Here is a 16460-nt window from a genome sequence, read left to right as displayed (position 1 = left end):
GTACCTACCTAGTTAAGTCAAACTCAGGCAATAATAAATTAGAATAAACTTAAGAACGCGGTATGCTTCCATGTTGTGTACTAGTAATGAAAGTCTTTTCGGTAGGTAGCTTAATATTTTTTCCCAAAAAGAAAGAAATACTAGGTACTTTATATGACGTTAAGTACTTAGGTACCTGCCCGACCAAACGTTAGTTTCGTCATGTAAGAGGTTATTTCTTTTAGCAGTTGATTCACTGTAGAATCTAGATACTTCCTTTGGGGAGTTACAGTCTCTCATGATTATGGAATATAACCACACCATTTGAATGGGCAAATGCACACTGTTGACACTTACCTAGGTACTAGTCTTATGAATTCCTATCCTAATGAAGGTATATTGTGACTTTTGAGTAAATTTATCAAATCTGTTCCGTTGAGCGGTAACTGGCTAATTGTACATGCATATAAATTACCTACCTACTTAGATACTTGCAGGCGAGTAAAAACACAAGCCTGTGACCAAGGTGTCTAGTCAAATCGGAGTTTAATCTGGCGGGAACCTGCTGGTGGCTGGTCCAACGGACAGTATAAACATGGCATAGCTTGTATATCATGAAATTCCACTTCTACTACCTAGTACCTACATGATACCTATCCGAGAAAGACATATTCAAGTCAAGTAAATGAATGTTAAACGCTGTCATTACCTAGGTATCATTAGCTGCCTAAATAATTGATAAATGTAATTTTAAACACTGATTAAAACATAAACTAATACAATACCTCGAATACCTATCAACTACCTATATTATCCCATGAGGTAATCCAGCTACCCAATACCTGGTATCTAAGTTTACCAGGGACCTTCTAAACCCTGAAGTACCTTTCAACAAGATAGGTACCTAGGGAGGTAGTGTTACAAGTTTCCAGTCTAAGGAATATAAATTGAATCCAACGAGCACCACCTAGTATGTATTCATATCAGAGGAACCGAGGTTAGTTACTTACCTAGAACTTATGAGACATACGAGGAGACATTGACTCTTCAAGAGGCGACATAATGAAATAAATGTTTGAATAGGAGGTAGAAAACAATTAATGGCAAGTTATAGTTGTGGAGAAAGCCTAGCTCTTAAGTAACGTAAATCATAAGGGATAGGATTTTGTTATAATTCACAATTAGTTACTGTATTATTGGATAGTAAATTTCGCTATTATTTCTCCTTTGTCTATTACTCTTCCTTACTTATATGTGTATTGTGTTATCCTCCATATATTACGGTATTTTTATAATGAGTCTTGTCAATCAGGTAGCCCTATTTGACTACTAGGTAGCTAGGTAGGTAAGTAGGTATGCATCCAGGTGGGAATTACGGCCTGGATCTTTGATACTTTCACATTTTCCCCGGTTATGGGATAGTAACGCCCCTTATGTTCTAGTTGTAGCAGAGGCGTTACTAGCGGCATGCAATAGATAATTCTTCATGGACACCTGACTCTTCTTGAAACTACTAGTGTACTGAAGGGATCGCTACCGGCTCCAGGTTATCCCCATTACGGCCTTACATACCTATCTACCTCCAAGGATACAAGAGCTTGAGTACCTCTCAGGTAGATATCTGCCCAGCAGGCCTCAACGGTCTTTCAATTAACCATCTTTCCTACACTGCTTATCATATATGATTAGTACTTAGTAGTACCATCATATATACCTATCTTTACTTCTCAGCATTGGCGATTTCATCACTTGGTAACCAAACTGACGTATGTACCAGTTGTGACATGTTATCTGAATATTCGAAAACACTACTAGGTACCTACTATCAACTACCATAGTAGACCAAGACCTCCACCATATAATTACGACATAGTATCTAATTTGATATCATCCTAAGTTACCTATTCTTATTTCTATGAATAAAGATATGGTCCGATTCTGTCGAGCCTCTGAAAGCTCTTCCACTGGCTTTGTGTCACGAGGCGGAACCAAAAGACTAGGAAACAACGACGTTATTGCGCGAAGAGCTCCTAACTACCCTCGCTATGGAGAACACGGTATGCATACAGGTGAAGCTCTTTGTCTGTTCTGCTCCTAGGACTAGTGGCCAACAGGACCCTCACGGGGGCTCAACGGGCCGAATCCCGATCTCATAGGCCTCTAGCTACTGACCTGGAGGAAGACCGATGTCTGACACTTTGTAACTCTCTCGGTATCTCAACAATTACCTAGGTACTTATATGGTAGCTTCATAGCATAATCCTATAGGCTGCCTCGAATATATCTTACTCTATGCAATGGTTTACTGACACCCCCTGAAACTAGTACCTTGGCCAGTTGTCAATTCTGTCTTGCTTACTGAGGACCTAGGATTGGCCTAATGAAGTGAGTTAAGATAAAGAGTACGTAGATCTACGCTAATCAAGGGAATGACCTATATAGATATGTTCATAGACGAGACGGTAGGTACCTAAAAGGTCGCCTCTACCTCTACGTACACTGTGGTACTAAATGCCCGGGCAGACGGGCTTAGAGCTCTTCATGTAAGCTAATGACCCCTATTATATCTCGTACCGTGACAACCACTGACTCTCGGGAACATGTACCCGAATCTACTAGGTAGTAGTTTGAATATAGTAGTAACCCTGCGCAATGATTGGGTAGTTATGCTTGATATAGTTTACCTAGACTGTATATCAACGTCACCAAAGTAGGTATTGTTTATCTGCACATGGAATAATATAGGACGGCCCTCAGGTTTGTATATTACTTTTAAGCAACAGAGAAGGGGTTATAACTCCGCAAAGTGTATAAGCCATCTGATATAATCCTTGCTAGGATATTAGTTCACATGTAGGAACCCCTTTTTTCTTTATTCATACTAGGTAGTATGGGAATCATCGGTGCTGCATAGGTACCTAGTAGGGAACGGATATACATCAAATTACCACATCCAGTACGGGAATGTATGTTTGAAGGTTTGTTTCTACCCCAACAGGGAACCCCACACGTCTGTCACCGTGTTTCTCGTCGCCGCTTCGGAACGCCGTGAGTAACGCCGATAGCATTACACGATCGTGCATTGTAGGACCATTGTCGGTGTGATATCGGGAACTCGCGTGTGATACGGAAAGCGGAATCATCGGTAGTGTATTAGAGGCCACGTGTAGTATCACCGTCGCTATTGTACCACGATGAATGGTGAACACTAGTAGGCTCAATAGGTAGATTACTCTCATCGACACGACCATCGTAGAATCTAGTTCTCTTGGCCATGTAGCATTTCTGAACTCCTAGGTCAGACCGACGAGACATGTTGGGCATTCCGATACTTCGTGCTACGGGTAGGTAGTGTCGAAAATAAACTGTCGATGTGTCGTAGTTCTAGACTCTAGCTATGACTAACGGGTTAGGGGATCCCGATGCATAATCCATCGTCTCTAATTTTGGATATGACACATTACTATCGTTGGTTGTTATCATCACTCGATGACTTGGATAGAGGTTAGGCTTGATGCAGGCCCCTTTTCCATCATCGCCGCGACATCCACCAGATGATAAGCGCGTCGCCCGAGAGAATTTCTCGTTAGTTTGATCCTCATCATCGAAAGCTAACTCGATCCACACCCTTCTCTTTCGGGAACCATCAAGTATTCATCATGGCGCCTACAGAGTTGATTCCTAGACGCATTTTGGCACGAACGATTATACGGTCGGTCGGAGGAACGGCTACCAAGGCCTTAGCTCGAAGCGAAGCGCGCCCGCTGTGTTGAATACATTCGGCTACTGCGACGGGAGGTAGTACATATCGCTGTTTGATGATTCATATTTGGAAACCGCGACTAGCTGATGATTTTGAGATGATAATACTCAGGTTTGGATGTTTTATTGCCATTCGTGCTCAGGTGTGTATCTGCAGTTGGTAGGTAGGTAGGTTGCTGGATTTAAGGCTGTAGTCATCAGGGGGTTAACCGCTAGGCTTTAAGAAGACCCAAGGGTTAGGGCAGTTGCTAGACAACAATAGCAGGTCAGCATCAATGTTACAGTTGTTGTAATTGGTTCATCATTAACAGAGCCGAGATACTCCATTTAAAATTTTTCATTATCTTGTTGGGGTTGGAGGCTACGCTTGTTTTCTATATAGGTAACGGGGGCATAGTGCTTCATCTTCTAATGGAACCCAAATAGATTTGAAGGGGCGGTGAGGGATGAAATACTATTAATGATCATTCAGCTGTAGCAAGATAACCGGTGCAGCATCTATCCAACATGGTTGGTTGGCTCGTTGGTCAAGCGGAGCCAACACTAAAGAACATGTGTCGGGGATCATGTGCTCCTCACCGACGTTGACCAGGCCAAATATGTGGCCTAGTGGTTTAAAAGGTGATCTAGTCCCATCATAAGGCTGTGATCACGAGTCGGTATCACGAAGGAACAGATATAACGTCTCGTAGGAGTGTCTGTATATGTCTGAGCCGCAACCGTGCTTGGTCCCCTAGCCCCGGGTCTGGACTCGTTTCCTGAATGGGCGATGGAGTGTAAGACGATTCGATGTCCAAGAGATGCCATATCCTTGTGAGCACCTTAGTACGAACGTCCTACATGCCCAGGTGGTCTTGAGCTCCAATCGGGTCCTTAAGCTCTAGAGGGGTGGGGACCTTGTAGTAGCACCTATGTATGATGATTTGCAGTGTAGAGTGAGGCAGCCAACCTTACAGACCCGAGGGCCTGGATCAAGAATAGTGCGAACAGCAGGTCCTAGCGGATGTACCTTACAGTGCCGCCCACTGTTTAGCTTATAACTCGCTTAGAGAGAAACGCCTGAACGATTTGGAGGTCACTCATTGCCATCGCCACCCACCACAGTATAGGAAAATCCGAGTGTTTTATAGTTACTTGATGAATCTATTTCCAGCATCAAGGGAGCCAATGGAAAGATGCATGCTTTTATGTTGGTGCAGTGAGCACTTAACCTTTTTGCGGCAGCCTGCCCAAGGGGTGGAGTTTCTTCCGGGGGCTGAAAGAGGTCAAAACCGGCTACGACGAGAAGATTATATGAAAAAGGTGTAGATGCCAGCGAATTACATTCTACCGATGAATAAGTCTCCATCACTCAGCTTATGAGCGTCAATTCAGGTCGCACAGGCATCTCAATAAGAGGATGGACAGGATGAATTAATCTCACTGCATCCGACTACGACCCTACCAACCTAGTAGGTAGGTAGATTGAAGACCTTGTTACTTGCGGCTCAAAAAGGATTGCGCAATACCTATCACTGGCAGTTCTCGGTCTCCGTTGACGAACATGGTAAGCGTACCCATTGATGTTCTACATGGGACAGGGAGTTAGAGATCGGATTCGTTCAGCTGCAGAAACGCCACGATTATGTGCCTACCTAGACAGAATAAGGGGGGGAGGGGGGGGTACGGGGATATTCCCAAGTTCTCTTTGGTAGGTACTAATGCTATGTGTCGGGAGCTAGGAGCTGGGAACTTAGCGGGAAGGCTTGCATAATATTGTATTTGGTGGCATCTGTGATGCATCACGCTCGATCATACATCCCTGGTCTGCGGATCTCGCGATTACGTTCCAACCTCCATCTGTCCAAGTTAGGGGGAAGGGGGTACGAAGTGAGAATTGAGGCTCTAAGTCAAAAGGAGGGTTGATAGTCAGACAGGCGTTCAGGTCAAAGCGTTAGGGATGCATCATAACTGGATGGTAAATATAAGGAACAGAAGATCCGAACGAATGACGAGATTGCATCTGCATTAAAGACGATACGGTTCAAGATAGTGACAAGGGGAGTTAAGTGCTGGCATTCAATTAACCAGTCAGGAACTAGTCGTAATTTAATAATATGGAGAAAGTGGGTCACTGGTCTGAGCTGTCTGGGGTACTACTCCTCTAATTGCTGCATAATTCCACTTCTTTTAGCGCTTCGATGGGTGTAACTCATCCAAACGATACGCCATAACCCCAACAAGCTTCCGCTTTTAGCGCTCATGCTAGTGGAATCTATCCGCTATGGTACTAAACCTGGAAGCTCTCCACGCGGCGCCTTCTATGGTAAAAATGCATAACCCCCGATTGATACATTAACCCCATACCAAAGAGCCGCACTATCAATGATGACGAGACAAGACAGGGAAAGAACGAACAAATGCCGTAGCACCGGTTCAAAAGGCTACTTCTGCACCTTCCGGCCGATGTATAAATAACCCTCATCCGTAAATGATCCCCGGATTCCGTGGATCTAACGATCCGGTTGTTCGGGTTCATCTTTCGCCGCGTTAAACATCGAGTCGAAACCACTGATCATGACCGGACTACTCAAGTTTATACAAAGACTTTTTTAAACGACCTCTAGAAGCCCACTCGAGAGTCCTATCTATATTCCAAAGATTTTCCACCAATATCCGTAACACTAGCTGGTTTGTGAAGATAAGTATAGTGAGTAAAAATTCCACCTTCTTGACCAAATGCTCTATCACGGCCACCAAGCGCACCCAGACAACCTTACAAAGACATTCTAAACGCAACGAAGACAAGATATAAAAGTCTTATATCTTGGTTAGCTATCGAAGAACCAAGGGTTTGAGTTTTCCCCTACCTACCTCACCCGATAGGTAGTAGGCCTGGGCTTTCGTCAAAGCGTCCCCTTCTACCGGATATCCAGCAAAAGGAATTGAATTTTCTAGGGTTAGATAGTTATATCAACCTTCCATGCCATCTATTTTCAACTTGTTTCATTCTGTTCACTTGAAAAAAAAAGCTCTTGTAATCTTTTCCGTGGACTCCGACAGCTACCGTTGCTGTCCGCCCTACCTTATGCAAATTGCCATTTCACCCAGATAACAGATAACTTCTTTCGAAACAACCTTAAGTAAGTATAAGTCAATCCTAAGAACGAGGAAGAGAGAAGGTTGCGTTGTGATATATATGACTTATGAATTCTCTTCAAGAGAGTCTACTCATGAGAGGTGCCAAGTAGCCCCTTATTCCGACCAGGTTGGGAGTGTTCTAGCAAATACAATAAGTAATTGCCACAAGCGTATGAATGCGTATAAAACTCAACATTAATACCAACTATGCTTCTTGATACATGACTCTCAAGTTTTGGAGCGTGCGCGCGACTCGAGCCTCTATGGATAAACAGAGACGGTCTCATGTAAGTACGGTAAGTCTCAAGTCTTGTTACCTTACACTATCCTCTTCTAGTCTGTCTATTTTTCAGTCCTCAGTATTCAAGCACTATGAGTCCAGGTTGCCTTGGCTCTAGAAATTGATAACGAATAAGGGGTTACCTAGTGAATGCTTACGACCACTAAGGCATGCTGGGTGATTGGTTACCCCTGAATCTGGGAACAGACCACGTGTCTACGAAGCCCAAAGTTGGTTACCAGGTAATTAATATATCTTATATACAGGTAGCGATCCATCTTTAACTACATGCCTACTTTTCTTTCTACTTTCCCACTTTATAAGCCCTGGTTCTACCAAGCACGACACCAATTGAAGGCTACCTACCACAGCCACCCACGACGATTCAAAGGCAACAAAGACACAGATGCCAGCAGCATAGTGATGAGAGCTTAACCCTCAATAATTAATGAAGGTTAAGAGAAGCGGCTATGCATTGAGTTGTGTACTGACCCAACAGCCTTGGTTCATGAACCGATCACTGCAACTTGTGTCCGAAGGCCTGCATAGCATACCGTCCAAAGCTTGAAAGATATCGGAATACGATCAGATATATATAATATATCTTATATCGGAGAATGCGACAAGGAAAATGGATGTTTTGTGGTCAAGGCACCTACCAACCTGCCTACCTACATATAGCCAACTACCCCTATCTAGGGTCAGCAACCCACGATTCCCAACCGCCCCAATCAATACAACATCAATTCGAAGCTTCCGCGGAATGAATCCCAGGAACTATTGACAAGAAAGGATTGATATCGTTGATATATAAGTAGGTTTATACCAGGATGCTTGTGTATTGCGTCCAATTCGGGTCACCGACCGACGTCCTAACCCCCGGCGACAGAGCCCGAGGATTCGGGTTACCAATCTCAAGAGAAATAAGTCAACCAACAGCATTCCGAATCCAACCTACGAGTATTTGAGTTATTTGAGTTATTTTTACGTTTCCATGTTCCCATGTTCCCATCTCCAAATGCCCCACGTTGCCTACGAAGTGCCGGCATTGGTAGATTACGCAGGACAACATGGCTTTGACTCTTGGTAGGTACGCAAATAGGAATTACTAAGGTAATTTCGTCAATTTGTATGTATGTGTACTAATGTATTCTCTCGTAGTCGTTCTGCTGGGTTTAGAACGTGTTGTACGTTTCCAATTCTCTGGCTAACCGCCGGTAGATGCTAGGCGCCTTCTTACCTGTTGCCTTGCGCCCTGCTTGTCGGAGAGGCTTGATGACGCCCGGAATCAATTGGGATATCGAGATAAATCAACCCGCGGGATCCGATACTCTCCAGACGATGTTGCGACGCTTTTTGAGTCCTACTGCGCCTTGAATACCTTAGGTGGGTAAGTGTCATCGATGAGCAAGACGTATCATGTCGCCCAAGTGACTGTACACCCGCCATCTCCAAGCTCGATTCCCAGCCTCGGCCGTTTCAAGGCAGCCCTCGATTCGTTTCGCGTGTTATTCAAATTGGTTTTCGGGACCCCAAGAGGCTATTTGAAGCGAAAGTTTCACAGTCTCAAGTCAATTGGGCGACCTATTCAGCCGAGAATTTTCTTCATCTTCTCCCCGTTACACCGAATTTGATAACTTGGAGAATCTCAGCACCGAGTCATGTAGGACTAGCGATGGTGTCATCTCGAAATGTCTACACCGTCTGCCGTGATTTTCCCTCCGGCATGTGCGGCTGCATTCGTGCCGCATCCTACAAGCTGCCTTGCTCACAGACTGTCTGTTGTGCGAGAAGTACCGGTCAGGGACTCACGCACTGTCAATCCATCATATCATCATCAACCTTGTCTGTCTGGGAAATTAGATATGTTTCTCACATCGAAAGGATCCCCTCGAAGGGAAGTGAAAGGCTGAGACAGTTGAGTAGGAATAGACGGGAGCCTTGTCTGCCTAGAAGGCTGGAATGCAGGGACTTCCTCAATTTCTTACTGCGCTAGCCTGTTATCAAGCCTTATACCCATTCCCAGTAAGCCGTGTAGCTACCCGGTTCCGTGGGGGCGATCGCGTCCTCACCGAAACTGGGCTACCAATCAAATCTATCGTGTAGGGTTTAACTCCAAAACGACCTACCTAGTACCTACCTACCTAGGTACGATAGATGATGGATTATTGCATTTTGGTTAATTGACATCCCTTTACCCTAACCCCAACCCCCCAACCCCCCCTTTTCAAAAAGGATGATATAATATTTACGGTAATTGAGGAAGTATATGGCTATAACGAGCACTGTGCAGATACTGACCCCACCAACTCCCTAACCATAGGTACCTAGTAATCTCCGTGCTAGGTCGCCTACGGCATACCACGTTCTTAAAACGCGAGGGCCTCGTGGGGATCATAGATCTGTTGTGTGACCTACATAGTATTTGCCTACCTACTAGGTATCTAGGTATCTACCTCCCTAGTGTTATGAGATCCTTGTTTTGGAGGCGCGAAATTTGGGGTAGAGCATCATCCATTGAATATGTTGCAACCTTCTCGGTAGGTATGAGATTTTGTTTGATCTTCGATTGATGAAGTAGGCAGCAGAATAATGTCTCGTAATTGATACATGTAACCTACGTAGTACTCTGAATGCAGCAGAGGTATGTCCGGGCATGCATGTCGATAACTAATAGGTAGGTATGGTACCCCATCCATACCTGTCTACGTGCTTTTCACCGGTTGCCTACCTGCGTATGTAGTTACCACAGTCGCCGTTCATTATCGCCACGTTAAGGACGGGATCTGAGCCTCGTAGATAACTTGGAACATGTCCGGAGACTCGCAATAGCTGACGACGGGATGCATGGCTATGGCTTAAAAAGAAATGTGTAGGTAGCGTCGGAGACAACCCCGTAGCTTCCGATCTCGGTGTGCATACTTACCAGGTAGGTAGGTAGGTAGCGTTTTGAATTTGCACTTAAAGTATCAAGGTAGATGGATAAAGGACCCCTAAGTCCTAAGCTCAATAGATAATATGGTCTTACATACATGCCCTTCGATGGTCACAGGTCTGGAAATATATAAAATTTCCATCTGACACCAGCAGACAATGATATGGATGTTCGTAAGATTGCTTATTACCTAGCTGCAAGTCAGATTTCGATATGTACCGTAGTGCATTTAAGGCACATCCATGATGAATGCTTTCAGTACCTTGCGAATCCCCCTGGTATTGGAAGTGAACAACGGCTTACTGTAGATACTTAGTTACCTACATACCGTGATACCTTGTAGAGTAGCAGGGTTGTACGCATCGATATCTACCAGAGTACCTGACTGTAGGCATCGGATAACAACCTTGGACTTACGCGGATGTCTTCCAGAAAACCCCGCATCTTCGGTTCCCTTCACAAAAGTATCTAATTGACCTGATGATGCTTTTATTTATTTGCCGACTTAAGCCGTCATAACGTTTACAAATGTCTTAAATACAACGCGCATTATTCGGTGAAATATAGAAGGCGTACTTCGTAGTATGCAAAAACCCCCATTAAGAACTTGTTTAGGTTTATTAGGACAGTTTCTACAGACGAGTTGATAAATCCGTTTGATTAATGTCTCATTTCAATCAGGTGGGTGTAACCCCGCGATGCGGGGCTGATGAGACGTACCTATTCAACTATTGTACCATTTAAATATTGCCAGGTGGGCAACATGCTTTTAGTTTGGTACGGAGTTAAAGTTATGTGCAAGATTGCGCATATTGTGCCGACTTCAATGTACGTATGGCGCAATGTCTTGCCTAATACCCCAAATAAAGAAGAAGGCATCCGAAGCCAGTGTTAGGTCTATGAGACATGAATATAATATTGGAATGTGACATCAAATACAATAACTCGCAATTGACTAAGTACTATTAATACTATTTGGGAATACGCGCCTGTTAATGCAGGTATACGGTATGCCCAATTGTAATTTCAACCCCGATAATCTGATAATCTTAACATAGAAAAAGGGGGAAGATATTGTTTCCAACGCCTCATGCGCCAACGAAGAATACATCAACGCCAATCGCTAATCAATTGTAAGTATGAAAGTTTCAGATCAAAGGACCGCGTCACCTTAGCCGATCGAACCAGTTCTATTGCGCGTCTTGATACCGTCCGGTTGGATCGCATCATTGAAGCCTGTGGCTGTGCCATCTATTTTTGGCGCCGGTAGGAGACCTCACCCATACCTACCTAGCTGAACCTCAAAGATGAGCGAATCGATTTGCGAGGTCTAGGTGTAAGAATCCAAGAACTGGTCCGAGAAGAAAGTTGCCTTGTTATATGTCCATTGGTTCCAGTCCCGTTGAGCCACTGCGTCTTACGTAAACGAGACCTCGTGCTTCATCATCCTTAGGTTGGCATTTAGCCATACATAGGACCTAAACAGACACCGAACGTCGAAAACCTACTCAGCATCCGTAATTCATGTGTCTTCTAAGGGCCATGCGAAAATAGGGGTCTCGGCCGATAACCGATAAAGGGGGAAGTAGGATAAATTTATACTATAAAATAACAGTGTAAGAACACTGTTAATCGGGAGTAACCTAATACATGAATATGAATTAATTACTTGTACAATAAGTAAACATTAGGTGATAAAGAGATGTAAACAAGATCAACCAACCTTCTCGCCAAGTAGAAGTGAGAATATGACTGTCAAGGTGTGTCACTATTATTCGTGCAGTGTCGGCGATGTTAAACGGGATGGAGAACAGTCTTGCCGGCGACCCGAAAAATATTAATACGTAAGATAGATATTGTAAGGAAATGGAGAAAGGACCGTGAACATATATGGATCACCGATTTGTACAATGATCCTGGTCAATCCCCAGCTGATGATACACCTCACAGTAACATCACATAGCATCAAGACCATCCGCAAGCAAGAGTCAAGGTCCGTCGCTAACTGGGGCCACTTGGGAGGTAGCCGTTGTGATATATTGTTATTGGCGAATGATAGGCTTGCAGGCCATGGCCTCATCAACATCTATCATATCCTCATCGTCCTTCTCAGATGCCGTGATACCCATGGTGGTTATGGAGTCAAACGTAGAGCCGCGAGAAGCCGATTCACCAGTTTCAGAGACGGTCATCATATCAGTATCCTTGGAAACGTTATCTATCTCCTTTTCGTAGGAGGATACAACACCAAATTGATGTGACTTGTCATCGTAGGTAAGCCATTTGGCGAATTTCGAAATGCGACACCCAAGCCAAAGAATCCTTTCTTTGCGGTCATCCGTCATGGATGCCACTTCAAAATACTTCTCGTCATCGTCGATTTTGTCATTGGAGAACCAATCGTTGGGGAAATACTTGTCTACCCAAACAAGACCCTTCGTAGCAAAGTCTTCCGGCAACGGTCGAGGGGCAAACTCCTTATCCTGCCTAGGGAACTGCTCATCCTCGATTCTATGATGCTCCCGGTAAGAGAGGAGGAGCGAATTTAGTTGAAGAGAGACTAGTTTCCACGGGAACCTTTTCTCGATGTATGGCATCGCGCCAGGAAAGTGCGTCAGATGAAATATGAAGACTAAAACCACGTGTAGAAATGGGAGAGTCTACGTAGAAAATTTGATTCAGTACTCAGCGGTGCTAGTACTAACTTGGGAAGAAAAACTTACATTGAGGTCGCCGAGTCTACGTAAGACAACACCACATGTGCCTTCGAGGAGTTTCAGAGAGCCCTCCTCCGTTCTACTCGGCTTATATTCGGAAATAGCCTTTTCGAAGCTCGGGTCCGACTCAGCTGATTCCTCGGTGTGATGTGGGCGAAGTGCCTTGATGATGACATTATCATCCTGGCCGTAAGACAAGAGGCTACAGCAAATAGCGATAGCTATGTAATACCTATCTCAACATCAGTAAGGTAAATTCAATCATAGTTGAGGACGATTCCTACCCAGATTCCATCCATTTCCTAGTAGTTCTACCAATATGGTTATCTAGCGCGCCGCAAAACTTATCAAGTACGGGGAGGAAATCTTCAGGGAACTTGTTGCTAAATAGAATCGCGTTTATTTTGACGAATGTGACATCTATTGGGTTCAGCCTCGAATGCTGGGGGCTTGTCGGGTCAAGAATGGGATCAAACAAAGTCATAATTGACTCCCGAGCGGAGGGGAAAGGGATAGGCACGCAGAGAGATTTGGTGTAATAGTAAAGCTGTTGTAAGGGGTTAGGTCTGGCGAGAATCGCAAGGTGATGGTACAGCCGCCCCGTGGTAGGTGCCTTATCGGACGCCTTCGAATACCAGTGTCGAGACACCGAAGTCCAGACCTCTCTATCGCGGATGTCGTCGTCTTCAATAGCCATCCTATATCGCGCATTAACTCTTGGAAATACACGGGATCACGTGACATATCTAGATACTCACCTATATCTTCCCAAATCTCCCAAACACTCGATCCAGGTATCCTCGAACGCTGGAACGGTCTCGAAGAGAAGGGCCATCATAGAGTAAGCCAGATAAATAAATGTTAACATGTGCTCAAGAGAATGTGGCAGCCGGTGGCGTAATAATTCAAGAAAAGAATGGATGCCATGACGCCACATTCTGGCTGGCATAGCGTACTTAGATGCCAGCCGTCGAAGAGCCGGACTGGCGGAAGGGTGTTGCGAGGCTAAAAAAAAGTCGTGGTGTTCGTGAAGTAGCGTTCTGTGTAATGCGATTAGAGCCTGCCATTGTTCATTGTTCAGTTTCGTATCATTCTGTGTCGACTGGGCGTTGTCGACTTCAATACATTTCGACTCTACCATCACAAGCCCTGCATATATACCCTTGACCTCGGCTATCAGCTGTTCCTGGCTAATTGGCCGAGTTTCGGGCTGTTTAATGAGCTTAGTAGATTCACCATCATCTTCGGCAACGTCTGTTCGACTCTTGGGCTGGCTAATATTCCTCGCTGGCCTAGGAGGTTGCTTGGGGCGTGGGGACGAAGGGGATGCAACATCGTCCGGGTTCCAAAGTTTCCCTACTTGAGCAGCTCTATTAAATTCAGGGTCGTTGGCAGTACCCGACGTAACCCGGGCTCTAGACCGTCTGGGAGGACTTGCGGATCTAGGACGACCTTTTATTGATAAAGCCGGGGATTTACGTCTTTTATAAGGGCCAACATCATTCCCCCCGTCTTTATCTTCCGGGATATCTTTCTGCCCACCGCCAGGTCCCGGTAACCTTCTACATATATTAGCGAATGAGAGGCACTTGATAGAAGGAATACTTACTTAAGTGCTTCAGGGTCTCCTTTCTTGACTTGTTGAACGACAAGGGCTACATCTCGGCCTTCTAATAGATTACGATGATGTGATAACAGATGTGTTTTTATTCGGTCTTCAATATCAGGAAACTCAATAACACAATCTTCAACGGGGCAACGGAGCTTTGAAGCCTTTCTGAGATAATTGGTGAAGGAGGCAGCGACATCCTTCTGAGGCATGGTGGCGAGTACCCAGGCTCAAAGTTCTTGGTAGAACTTCCAAACCTCCTAGTAAAATAGGGGTGAAATGTATACCTTCGGCAGATTTGAAGGGAGATAGGTCAGTCTGAGTAAACGACTCTTCTTTTGTCCGTTAACAGAATTGTCGAAGACAAGCGCATATGGATCCCCGCAAAATCAGTAACAGTGCCAGTACCCACAGTAGTTGCCCACGAAGATGTACTCAAACTCGTAGTTACTGTGTTGGATAAAGGATTGCATGCATGTGAAAGATCACAGTCAAGTTCATATGCTAAAACGCTTAAGTCAGCAAGGCCAAGACTCGGATCATTATCATGACAAATTATGAATAGGTAATGACACATCAGCGATTGGATGGCGAATAATGCAGATTGCAGATATGCACGGTTTCTTACTTTACTATTCAGTCTTTGAAATTCTATTTCGATATTGAGGCGGGCAGCCGAAAACTGAAGCGGGATAGAAATCATAGGTGATGGAAATATTGCTCAGTAGCTGATTGAGGAAATTTTGGATAAAGCGGGGATGTTGTTCAAGTAGCGTATGAAGGCCATGACATGGTTAACGGATTTTGACAAGCTTAACACTACTAGGTAAATAGGTAGGTAGATAGATACCTAGTAGGTATGGAATTGATTTATGACTGTGGAAATGGTCCAGATAGCAAAAGTTATAATTTACAAACTTCGAGCAGAAGTCGATAGATATACTCTTCCCTTTGCAGCCTTACTACCTAGAGAGTAGGTATCCGCGACCCATACATTAATACCTACCTCCTAGGTACCTACCTGTGATATGCTTAGGTACAAAGACAGGTACACAGTATGTACCCATACAGTGTCAACCTAAATTGGGTAAGGCAACAAGTTGGTTCGCATCCCACTTGAGGCTCTTAAATCTTAGCTGTCAGTTCCCCCCATTTCATTATTTCCCAATCCTCTTTCAATGAAATTCATTTTATCCCCCAAACACATTTTCTTCCTTCAGCTATTGAATGTTCGATTTGCGTTTAATTCCACCTTCGTGGTCCATCCACGCCCTATCGACGCATCAATAAGACGCCTTGTATTCGACAAACACTCCCCTAAAAACGCTCTAGCGATCCGACTCGCAGGAACCGACAGGCAAGCACACGCACGAATCGATACACCGGACGACGAGGCTTTTCGGTATAACCCAGAAATCACGTTAACGACAAGGAGGGTTAAAGAACTAAAGAAATTGAGAGGCTGGTCGGTAGCGAGTCAGCACCACTGCCCTCGATCCAGTAGGCAGGTGAAGTTTGCGACGTTCGTGATATGCAAATTTGGTTCGCCCGAACTATGTAGATTAGGCAGGCTCTGTCAGACTTCCGTACTATGATCTAGTTAAGCGATTCTGAATTCATGTTAAATAATTGCGAGAAGTGTGTCGAGGTGATCATTTCAGCATTTGTGACCTACTTGGTGGGTAGGGGGAAGTAGGAGGAAGTATGTAGAAGGCAGGTCGAAAAACATATCCATATACCTACTACCTACTTTACCACCTACCTTAGCTGCCTACCTAGTAGGTACCTAGTAATAGATAGGCAGATGCATTCACTCGGTGCCACTTACAAATACCTAGGTAGTATGGGTAGGATGCATTTTGAGATACATCCACAATGGCTCACCGAAACCTGTACTGGCTATTTAAACATTTTTACAGGAGATCAAATCCGCGGGGTCTGAAGTGCAATTTTTAGTCGTGGGGTGTGTAACTTGGGTGTGCAACTTGGCAGGGAAAAGGTCTCCAGGGCTATTTTTACAGAGTATCTTTCCGCGGGATGACAGCAGCAGGCTAACTC

The 16460-nt window shown here is 44.6% G+C and overlaps 1 protein-coding gene across 1 annotated transcript; it reads right to left on the bottom strand.

Annotated features, from left to right (window-relative positions):
* Positions 1 to 12118: 12118 nt before the first annotated feature.
* GGS22DRAFT_187422 (uncharacterized protein) lies at positions 12119 to 14614 on the bottom strand (the record flags this gene model as incomplete). The annotated part of the gene is made up of 5 exons (XM_047964587.1): positions 12119 to 12736; positions 12800 to 13025; positions 13078 to 13491; positions 13552 to 14352; positions 14403 to 14614. 5 exons carry the CDS (start codon positions 14612 to 14614, stop codon positions 12119 to 12121), a joined length of 2271 nt encoding a protein of 756 aa, XP_047820021.1.
* Between the last annotated feature and the right edge of the window lie 1846 nt (positions 14615 to 16460).

Source organism: Annulohypoxylon maeteangense (genome assembly GCF_022496945.1).
Source record: "Annulohypoxylon maeteangense strain CBS 123835 unplaced genomic scaffold GGS22scaffold_6, whole genome shotgun sequence".
NCBI lineage: Eukaryota > Fungi > Ascomycota > Sordariomycetes > Xylariales > Hypoxylaceae > Annulohypoxylon > Annulohypoxylon maeteangense.
Note: the sequence above shows the minus strand (reverse complement) of the source record. Positions and strands in the feature narration are given on the sequence as shown.